This window comes from Carlito syrichta, unplaced genomic scaffold (genome assembly GCF_000164805.1).
Source record: "Carlito syrichta isolate Samal-C Ts95f unplaced genomic scaffold, Tarsius_syrichta-2.0.1 Scaffold308700, whole genome shotgun sequence".
Lineage (NCBI taxonomy): Eukaryota > Metazoa > Chordata > Mammalia > Primates > Tarsiidae > Carlito > Carlito syrichta.
The window spans coordinates 215286-226903 of NW_007252796.1; the positions used below are offsets into that span (position 1 = coordinate 215286).

Consider the following 11618-nt stretch of genomic DNA (forward strand, 5'->3'; position numbering starts at 1 on the left):
TCTCAAACCCGTTGGCTCAGGCAATCCACTCACCTCAGCCTCCCAAAGGCGTGGGATTACAGGCTGAGCCACCGAGCCCGCCTTTACAAAAAACCTTTGTTATGTAGTACTAACTAGTAGCATCATTTCATATGGCATCAAATATACTCTTAAAAAGTTCTTTTCCGGCCGGGCTCAGTGGCTTACCTGTAATCCCAGCACTTTGGGAGGCCAAGGTGAGTGGACTGCCTGAACCCAAGGGTTAGAGACCAGCAACTTGGCGAGACCTCATCTCTACAATAAATTTAAAAAACTACCTGGGCATGATAGCACGTGCCTATTGTTCTGGCTACTCGGAAGTCTGAGGCAGAAGGATCTTGAGGGCCCAGCAGGTAGACACTGGGGTGGCCGTCAGCATGCCACTGCACTCCAGTCTGGGCGACAGAGTGAGACACCAACTCCAAAAAAAAAGTTATTTTCCTTATTTTTAATAAAGTCATGCTTTGTTTCAGAATTGAGAAATTTCCTTTTTTGACTTAATACATTTTAGCTCACCTAAAGTCACTTGCTCGTTAATCACCTGATATTTCCTTATCAGCTACTTGTCCTCCAAAAGCCATCTCTTTCTTTAGGGTTTTGCATCATGTCTGTCCAACTGTGGTGAGTGAGTTGGGCTTAGGACTTCCAATAGCCCCTTGGTTTCCACAGTGCCCCTCTTCCAAGGCCACAAAAAACTCTCAAGTCCTTTTCTTATCCTAAAATCTGAGTGGAGAAACCACAGGAGACCAGTAGACTTAAGGTATGCTTTCTCTAGCCTTAGAATTCAGAATGTTCTAATAGTACCTGAGGATGTCAACTTCGGTCTCAGCACCATCTGCTGAGGTCAGGAAATGTTACAAAAATTGGCAGTGTCCAGGTCACACCCTGTCATCCTTGGCTTGGTCTTCAAGGTTGTGCACGCAGGTTTGCAGGAGAGAGGCTGGTGATATCTCCACTGGGTCCATGGGCTACTGGACCCCCACACGGGGACCCTCTCCACCCACCAAAAGATATAATCCAAATGTCCATCAACTAATGAATTGATTGACAAAAGGTGGAATATTGATAGACTGGAATATTATTCAGCCATGAGAAGGAATGAAGCACATCCATGCTACAACATGGATGAATCTCATTAACATTATGCTAAGTGAAAGAAGACAAACACATACGGACACACATTATAGGATTCTATTTTATTTTATTTTTTTAACCCAAAACATATTTATTGAATGACAAAATTTCCCAGTACAGTTTATACCATCCCAAAGGAAAAAATAAGGGAAACAAAGAAAGAAAATACAGTAAAAAAAATTCTAACAAAAGCTATATATTTTAAATTTCCATTTATTACATCTTCATTCAATCACTATTCACAATTTTCTAATTGCAGTCCTAATGAGTGAAACACGTTTATTTATTTTTCGTGATGTTCTTCTTTTGATTTTGAGTCTTTGCCATCCTGGAGTCCTAAGAGAACTGCATCAGCCTCTCGTATAGTTGTATCTGCTGTTCGTCCCAGGAACCTAGATGTAAGTTCAAGATCTAATAGACACAGCCGGACCCTGGTTCCTTTCTGGTATTTTTCTCCATCCACTTCTGGTCTTCTACATACACAATGAAACTTGCCACCAAAATCTATATAGAGATCATTCTCCACAATATGAAAGATTCATCCAACGACCAGTTTGTCCTTGGCAGGTCCCATCTGTGTAAGAGGAGAACGCCTCCGCATAGACTTGAAGGATTCCACATTTTGTGGGGAGTCCCTTCCGAGCTCCACCTTCCGCTGTAGTTCCGAGTGCCATTCCAACGCGTTTGCGAGGCCACCTGGGCGCGGCCTAGGCTCAGTGGAATCGGAATTTCCACTCTCAGAACCAGTCTCAGCGCCTGCGCCCGGAAAGGGGCTCGGGAAGAGACACACACTCGCAGAAAATGGCTCTTGGCAGCCACGGTACGGGTCCGACACAGCGCTGCCATGGCTTCTCCCACTACATCTATGATTCTATTTTTATTAAATACCCAAAGTGGGTAAGTCAGAAGAGACAGAAAGCAGAGTAGTGGGTGCCACAGGGGCTAGGAGAGTGAGGAGTGCAGAATGACTGCTTCACGAGAATGGGTTTCGTTGTCGGCTAATGAAAATGGCTGGAATTAAATGAAGCTGATGATTGCACAAAATATGCCCTGTATTATACACTAAATGACCCATTTCTTCCGTAAATTTACCTCTATAATTTTTAAAAAACTCAACTGGAGAGTGGGAGGTGGGGCTCATGCCTCTAATTGCGGTGCTGTAGGAGGCTGAGGGGGAGGATTGCTTGAGGCCAAAAATTTGAGGTCAGCCTGGGTAACATAGAGAGAAGCTGTCTCTAAAAAATATATTTATTATATATATATATATATAAAATATATATTATATATTTGAAATACTCAACTGGGAGTTTCTTAATTGCAACTGGTATATCTTTTTGGAGAAATGTCTTTTGAAATCTGTTACTCATTTAAAAAACAGGGTTTGTTTTGTATTCTTTTTAGTTTATATTTTGGATACATTCTATTACCAACTTTGTGATTTGCAGATATTTTGTCTTGGTCTGTACTTCCTCTTTTCATATTTTAACAAGAAAATTGCATTTTAATGATTAGAAAGTATAAAATCTTAATTTTCCTGTTACAATCGTGTTCCTGATGTATTATATAAGATTTTCCTTCAGGCCCCACCGCGGGTCTCAGCAGCCTGGACGGCCAGAGGAGCGGCAGCGGCCAGGCAGCCCAGCTTTGCCAAGGCCCTCCGCGCCCGCGGCCCGCAGGCACCCGGCACGTGCCCTGTGTGCCACCAGGATCCCCAAGAGGACGGTCAGCTCCGCCCAGGCAGCGGCAAAGGAGGAGCCCGAGACAAAAAGTGAAAAAGTGGAGGCGAAGCCAAAAAGGGCGGCGGGAAAGGATCCATCTTTAGACAAAAAAGTGCAAGCACAAGGGAAAAGGAGAACCCAGGGAAAACAGGCTGAAGTGGCCAACCAAAAAACTGAAGAGTTCCCTGCAGAGAATGGAGAAACGAAAACCAAGGAGAATCCAGCCTCTGATGAAGCAGGAGAGAGAGAAACCAAGTCTGAAGAATATCACACAACATGTCTTACCCGTGGGCCCTACCTCCCTTCTTGTACAGTCCAGAGGAATATTTTTATCAACTATTTTGGAAATGAAAGTTTTTTAGTAGCTCTAGAGACATTTTTAAGAGGGAGGGAATGCCACCTCATCCCATCTTTTAAGTGTAAGTGCTTTTTTTTTAAGAGGTGAAACTGCAAGTTGCTTATTTTTTGGTACAACCAGAAAACAGTGTGAGATATTGAATTACGGGAGGCTTTGACTGTCTTAGGTGTCAGCTTAGCATTCCATAGATGGGGGTTAGTTTTTATATCCTATAATGCAAAATATACTAAGTGGCAGTATAGATTACTGTCCTGTATTTAATGTCTTGAACATTTAAAATTACTTCTATCCCCATGTTATTTTTTAGTGGAATTGTTTCCTAAAGAAAACCACTTCTTGATCATGAGTCTCCCTGTCAGAATTGTGTGCACTCTGTAACATCTTTGGTCATGTAGTTCTGTTTTCCTAATAACTTTGTTAATGTGTTGTGAAAAATTGAAACATTGTATATGTTGTATGTATGATAAATTGTGAATTGGAGGATGTATGTAACAGCTTATCAACTTTTGAAGATACTGGTGCTTGATATATCCTCTTAAGGAAAATTTGCCTCCAAATTTTAAGCTGGAAAGTCAATGGAATAACTTTTTTAAAATAATGATACATGGCGTTTTAGATTTTCGGTACATATGTTAAGAATTGTGTACAAATTGAAATGTCTGTGTACCGATCCTCAACATAGCCAATAAACTCAATTATGAAAGAAAAGGGTTTTCCTCCATTATACTAGAAATTGTATAACTTAAGGACTCGTATTTAGGTCTATGAAATTAATTTTGAATTAATTTTTCAAATAGGGCTTGCTGAAACATGGGTTAAATGGTCAGAGAAAATAATACGTTAAGGATAGGTAGCAGATCAATGTCTTGGCAAAAAGCAACTAGTAAGATGATGACTTTATTTATAGAGATGGAAAAAAACAGCTGAGAAAGGGAAAGTTTTGGTGGTAAAGGCTGAGAAAACTAATCTATTGGAGATACATTGAGATATCTATCAGAAAGACAAATTCAAAGATCAGACTAAAAATGAAAAATTCTGAAGCTCAGAGAATATCAAGGATGGCAGGAAAAGTTTGGAGGAGGAAATACGCAGATCTTTATAGAAAACTTATAAAGATTAAGTGACTTGAGGATGCAGAAGTTACCACTGGACTAAAATGGAGTTAACGGGAACCTTGACAGGAGCGACCTCTGTGGACACCAGACTTGACTGTGATGGTAAGTGAATGAGGAAAAGTAGTTGGAGAAGGTCATGGAATGGAGTTGAAGGAGGTGGTGGGAGAAATATTGTTTGTTTGTTTTGTTTAGAGACACAGAGTAGCTATGAGACCACATTAGCATGCTGATAGGAGTAACTCAGGAGCTATGACAGAGAAGAGAGTTCATGGAAAACAGCAAGGGTAAACCACTCCAGATGCAAAAGGAAACAGAATTCAGAGCTCTCTTGGTATGCTGGCCTTGACTGCAGTATGGGCTTTTCTTATATTGTGATGAGACAAGAGAGAAAAGGGGAAGCCTCCTGTAGCCACATTTGTTACCTAGAAAATAGTATACAGTGGGAACCTACTGCTTATTCCATTTTTTTTCTCCTAGGGATAGGGCCTCTCTCTGTCTTCCAAGTTGGATTGCAGTGGCAATCATGGCCCACTGCAGCCTCCAGCTCCGGGGCTCAAGCAATCCTTATGCCTCAGCCTCTCAAGAAGCTGGGACTAAAGGCATGCACCACCACACCCTGCTCATTTTTCTTTTCTTTTCATTTTTTTTTTTTGTGTTTGAGTTGGGGTCTCACTCTGTTGCCCAGGCTAGAATGCAGTGGCATGATTGCAGCTCACTGAAGCCTCAAACTCCCAAGTTTAAGTGATCCTCCCACCTCAGCCTTCTGAGTAGCTGGGGCAACAGATATGCACCACTATGCCTAATTTTTAAAAAAATTTTCTGTAGAGACAAAATCTTGCTATGTTGCCCAGGCTGTTCTAAAACTCATGGGCTCAAGTAATCCTCCCGCCTCAACCTCTCAAAGTGCTGGGATTACAGGTGTGAGCCACTGCATGCAGTCAACTTTTCAATTTTTTTGTAGAGTCGGGGGTCTCACTACATTGCCCAGGCAGTCTTGAACTCCTGGGTTCAACCAATCCTCCTGCCTCATCTTCCCAAAGTTCTAGAATTACAGGTGTGAGCCATTCCATTTTCTAAAGAAGAGTGACATGAGGTCATCAGCTAAACAGGAGGGAGCCATAGAATTTGAAGCAAGTCTAGAAAAAAGTGAGAATCTATGAACGAATGTGGAGAACGAACATGGAGGGGAGAAATGACAGACTTGCATAATTTGCATGGCATTCTGTAAAGCAAACATATCACAGCTCACGAATTTTCTCTAGGTCAACATATCACTTAACCAGTACCAAAATCAATAATCAAAATCTCTTTCAACCCACCAGAGTGTTCTTAGCATTGCTGACTTCTAGCATTCTGTCTTGTTTTCTACTTTGTACTATTTTATCTTGTGATAGTTTCTCTTTCTCTTCCTCATCCTCCTCCCGCTCTTTCTCTTCCTCTTTCTTTTGCTGCTCCTTTACCTTCACTGTTAATCTTCTTCTTTTTTTTTTTTTTTTTTTTCAGTTGAAGTCTCACTCTGTTGCCCAGGCTGAGGTGCAGTGGCATGCACGCTCATGGCCATCCCAGCGTTGACCTGCTGGGCTCAGGCAGTCTGATCCTTTCGCCTCAGCCTTCCAAGTAGCTGAAACTACAGGTGCATCTACCATGCCCAGCTAATTTTTTATTTATTGTAGCGACAAGGTCTCACCAAGTTGCCCAGGCTGGTCTCGAATCCGTGGGTTCAGGCAATCCACTCACCTCAGCCTCCCAAAGTGCTAGGATGACAGGCTGAGCCACCAAGTGTGACCTAATCTTTTTTTTGTCAGAAATCTCTCAGGCTGAGAGTCTGCAGTATGTAACTATTTGTGCCACATGTGGCCTAGAGTATAGAACAAGAAGTAACTCATAATGATATGGATAGACAATGCAATTTGTGGTTAAAAAAAAAAAAAAAATACTCTTCAGGGCCAACACTTCAGGGACCCTTAAAACCTCCTCAGTAAATGCCCCTTTATGTAGGGTTCCTACATAAAGATGTGACAACATGGATTATGGATATTACAGTTTCAAGGTACATTTTTCACAGTCAGGGATGACAAAACAATGTGCTTAACCTGAAAAATGAGTCTTAGGAGATTTTCATTTGGAAGTATTCATTAATAACAAACAGGTTGTCTAAACAAACCAAGATGCAGCCCTTAAGTAAGTGACACATGGCTACACTCTATGCTGGATGGACAGTGGGCTTGTGTCCTCAATGGGCTGCCATGGTCCATGTGATGCAGACCCAAATGTTGAAAACAAATTTGAAAACCCCTATTTAACTGGCCTACCAGCTATGGCAGGAATTGATTTAAATTTTTGCTGTAAAAGAAAGAAGAGGTTCAAGGCAGAGAGCTGGCTGACTCAGAGACATTACTGGACTCCTCTGCTGAGGAATAAATTTATAGGTCTGAATGACAGCAATGAGTTAGGTAAACAGCAAAAAGAATTCCAGTGGAAGGGGTCACATGCACCACAATATAGACATATCTGAGGGTAATTAATTTCAGAGTCTGAAGTGAGACATTTACAGACAGGCTAGGGTATGCCAATAAAATATTACAGGTATGGCAAGGACCAAATGAACACAAATAGTTAGAACTATTAGTTATTTCTGGTCCTACTATGAGTAATTACATGTGTCAGAATGAGAGTGAAGACTTCAACCTTTTTCATGACTATATTAACACATGCAAAGAAGGAAGCAGTAATTTGGGTATTAAGGGATTGTTTGGATAGCTTTCCAAAACTCAAAGAAAATATTACAAGTTAAGTGACTAAGAGAGATGGAATTCCTTCTGGAATATCAGCCAAGGCTTCAAGAATGTTGTTTAAAAATAAAAGAAAAGCCAATGTAAAAGATAAATCAATATCAGTATCCCATCAGACTAATACTTAATACAGATTTTTGTTTATACTTTTAAGATGCAATATGCACAATACACACTTGGTTATTCATTTTAATCGCAGTGCAAGTTAAAGCAACATGAAGGGTAAGACTGCTCACGGATTATACCTCAAAAATAAATGGAAGAATTATTTAGCGAATATGTGAATTTTGGAAAAGACATAAATAAGAATAAATGCCACAAAGTTTGAATAAACAGCTAAGAGCCATAATTTTGCTGTAAAAATAAGCACTATTGGTATTTCATAATATGGTTTATAATTTCAGAAGCTATATAGTTAAGTGCAAAAAGTTTGCATGATGTGCCAGAAATTTTCACATAATTAAAATACTTAAAATGGTGTAAGTAAATAAGAGTTTGATCAATTTACTAACAGAATATAGTCAGACTTTTCAAAAAACATCTTGTCCTCTTTTGAATTTTGTCATTTGTGGGTAAAACAAACTGAGAAAGAATTTTATAAATATTGTTTAAAGGAACTGATAGGCAAAATTACTTTCCAATGGCCAGTTTTAAGTTTCTAATGTTTAATATTAGTTGTATTCCCCATAATAGATATATTATGTAATTCAAATCATTAACATGTTGGGGTAGAAAACTGAATAAACAAATACATTACTAAACATGCAGGGACATAAGTATGGGGATGGAGGTACTAGTCTCACTAGAAGTGATCAAATGCTTTTCGTAAATCCAGCAGGAAATTAGAGTGAAAGGTACTTCAAACTGGGTGAAAATTTCAACTGTCCTAATTGAAAATTGTTTTTAAAATATTGAATATAGATTCGTATTATGCTACTGGACATGATGGTCATTATTAGTTCTGTTATAAGGTCCATGTAAGCAGGAATAATAAGTAGCCTTATTTGCCACTGTATCAAAAATTCCTACCATCTACATGTTAAAAAAAAATTGTAGGCCAGGTCCAGTGGCTCACACTTGTAATTCCAGACCTATGGGAGGCCATGGTGGAAGAATTGCTTGAGTCCAGGAGTTCGAGACCAGCCTAGGTAATATAGTGAGACTTCATCTCTATTAAAAAAATTAGTTAGGTATGGTGGTGCATTCCTGTAATCCCAGCAATTTGTGAGGCTGAGGCAAAAGAGTCGCCTGAGTCTAGGAGGTTGAGGCTGTAGTGAGCTGTGATCGTGCCACTGCACTTCAGCCTGCACTCCATCCTGAGACTCAAAATAATTTTTTAAAATGAGTAATTAAATGCTTTGAAAACAAAACAAAAACCAGACTACTAGATCAATTTAGTTACAAACCAATGTGCCCTGCAGGCAAAGCAGAATTGAGAAACATGTGTGTCACTGATGATGACCACAAAGGGACTGAATGCTGGAAAACATGAGGTCACCAGCACAGCGCTGTTCACTATCCACTGGCCAGGGTTTGCAGCTACAGTCAACCAAACAGTTACCATACTATAGACTGAGTAAAAGGTAACAAAGGAACAGACCAGGATTAGGATAGTGTTTGTGGCTCTAGCCTCATGGGAAGGTCTGAAGGAGAGACTCTGTGAATGTGTTGGACTCGCAGCTTGTGTCTGTGCAGGACAAAGACCATGGAGCCACTGGCCCAAATCATGAAGCCCAAACTCACAAAGTCAGGGGAAAAATACATGATTGCATAGAATAAGCTAAATCTTTCAGGCATTTTCCAGGAACAGTATCCCTAATTGTCTTCCACACTAAGGTTTTTTATGTTCAGTGGACCGTTCACAATTATAAGACTACATATGTTTATCAAAAGATGTAGAATCCAGCACAAGAAACAACAGAAGCCAATGAACTTTGTAGATCTAATCTTGACCTCTAAACACTTACAAATACTGGGGTTGAGCTTAATGACCTGGAAGCCAGTGAGGAGGTAAATGGTAAAGGAAGCCCCTGTTCCCACTCTGTGATAATAAAGGATAAGTTTACATCCAGCATCATCCAAAAAATATTTTAATCCAAAAGCCACCATTGTCTGAGGTATTCCTTTGGAGAAAAGGACCATGGATTTGGCCAAAGCCAGTTGACTGAAAATTAGGTCTGTGGGTCTAAACTTGCATCCTGTGAGCAAAAAGAAGCTGTAAAGACAAAGGAGGAAGGAATTTCCAAGGATCCCAATTCTAGTCTGAATGAGGAAGATAATCCCCAATTCCAACTTTTTAAAATCTTTTTAAAATCTCACTGCCTCAATATCTAGGGTGTGTTGATTCCAATTGAAGTCACAGGAATCAGCATGAAAAAATAGCAGGTATAAATGTCTTAGTCTGACTTTTCTGTACTCATTTAAACTCATTTTTCCCACTTTGAGTAGGTATTAACACTTTATGGCTATTTGTGAAAAGGCAATTCAATGAAGAACTGCATTGGAAACTGCTTTAGTGTCCATCTACAAGAGTCTGGGTGAATGAATGAGAGAGCAACTGCAGAACAGATCTCTACAGCTGTAGGGATGAGAAATATTGCCGTGTCCTGTTGAAGAAACTTTCAGAAGTTTCTTCAACATGACTGAGATATTAGGAAACACTGAGGGTAAAGCAAATTTTGTGATTGCTTATTGGTGTTTGTCTACAGGAAAGACTAGATGAATGCATGACTGCATCCAGCTAAAACAAGTCATTTAGAAATAGAAAAACTCACACAAGGACACAATTTAAAAACTTACCTGCCACCTTAGTTCACTCTTTGGTAGGAGACAAATTCATCCATATTAGTGTTACGACTTTCTGTCTGATTTTATGCAACTCTCCCCCACCACTTCACAGAAACTCATAAGCTGCAACCCTTAACATCCACTTTCACAGGCAAATTTCAGACCTTTTCAAGTAAATTGCCATGTTTATTACATTATTTTATTTTTTTGAATATTTAACCTGTAAAGTTGTGTTGCCTTTATTGTTAGGCTTCTGTCTTCTTTCTTAATGTTTCAAACATAAAGTTGAGTGTCTCAACAAGCTCTGTGACTTTATTTTGGATTTTGCATAGTTCAGTGATTTATTGCATACATTGCATTATAGTAGAACTAAATTAGTGGAGTTTTCCCCAGGATATATATTTTTTTTAAAAATTAATTTATTTTTTATTTGTTACATGAACACATTGTGAGTGGTGGGGATTGGGTCCAGGATATATTTTTAATTGAAAAATGTACAGTTCAAAACCATGTACAAAGTATTCTGTTTTTTTAACCAAGTGAAAAAAATATAAAGGGACAGAGTGCTACCAGGGAAAAGGAACAGAAATGATAATTTATAAAATTTTCTTGTGCTATAGCTGTGTCTTTGTACAAACAAATATTTTTAATAATTTTTATTCAAAATGAAATAAAAGCGAAATTTGGAAAATCCATGGAGTGAAGGGTAAAATGAACAAAAAAGCAAACTTGGTGGTGTGTCAACATGGTTGGTGATGCAGACCAAAAAAAGCTCATATGGTTTTAAAGTTCAGACAGACATACGTGCACATATGAAAACATACATACACATACAGCTGAGTATAAACAGAAGTAATGAAATCTGAATAAGAACAGTGAATAAGATTATTGTCTATATATTTGTTTTACAAATGTTATCCTGAAATAAACTGAGTGATGTATACACAGGACCTTTATGTATTATTTTATATAACAACATGTCAATCAACATTTTAGGTCTAGGCCGGGCTTGGTGGCTTAGCCTGTAATCCCAGCACTTTGGGAGGCCAAGGTGAGTGAATTGCCTGAGCCTGTGGGTTCAAGACCAGCCCAGGCAAACTTGGCGAGACTCTTCTCTACGATAAATAAAAAATTAGCCAGGTGTAGTAGTGCGCGCCTGTAATTCCAACTACTTGGAAGGCTGAGGCAGAAAGATTGCCAGAGCCCAGGAGGCCGATGCTGGGGTGACCGTGAGTATGCCACTGCACTCTAGCCTGGACGAAAAAGTGAGACTCCAGTTCAAAAAAGCAAAACAAAACAAAACAAAAAAACTATTAGGTCTAAAAAAAATTTCAGTTACAAAAACTCTATGGGTATGAACAAGAAAAAGTATGAGCAAAAATATCTGAAAGTGCTGTCCATAATCACGTTTTAGCAAAATATATTGGTACTGACACATTGAAAATAAATAAACTTATTACCTATAATTTGACAATATTACACTAAAATTAGGTAATTTTAATGAAAATTAGAAGCAAAATTTCAAGCACTACTTTAAAAATGAGAATCAGAAATAAATAATAGTAGGAACAAACTGTAGCCCAAGATAATATTTATAAAGATATTTTTACAATGTATGAGACATATTTAATATAATTCCAAACTTAATGGTACGATTTCTAACATTTCTGAGGTAATTATAAAATATCCAAATTAT

The 11618-nt window shown here is 38.9% G+C and overlaps 2 protein-coding genes across 2 annotated transcripts; both read right to left on the minus strand.

The window, feature by feature from the left end:
* Positions 1–1435: 1435 nt before the first annotated feature.
* MRPS28 (mitochondrial ribosomal protein S28) lies at positions 1436–1998 on the minus strand. Its single transcript, XM_021716329.1, is given in 2 exon segments — positions 1436–1942; positions 1945–1998. Coding segments are annotated over 2 exon segments (561 nt in total).
* A 6521-nt stretch (positions 1999–8519) lies between these two features.
* Positions 8520–9565, minus strand: LOC103268090 (vomeronasal type-1 receptor 1). The gene is given in 2 exon segments (XM_008065655.1): positions 8520–8794; positions 8797–9565. Coding segments are annotated over 2 exon segments (1044 nt in total).
* Between the last annotated feature and the right edge of the window lie 2053 nt (positions 9566–11618).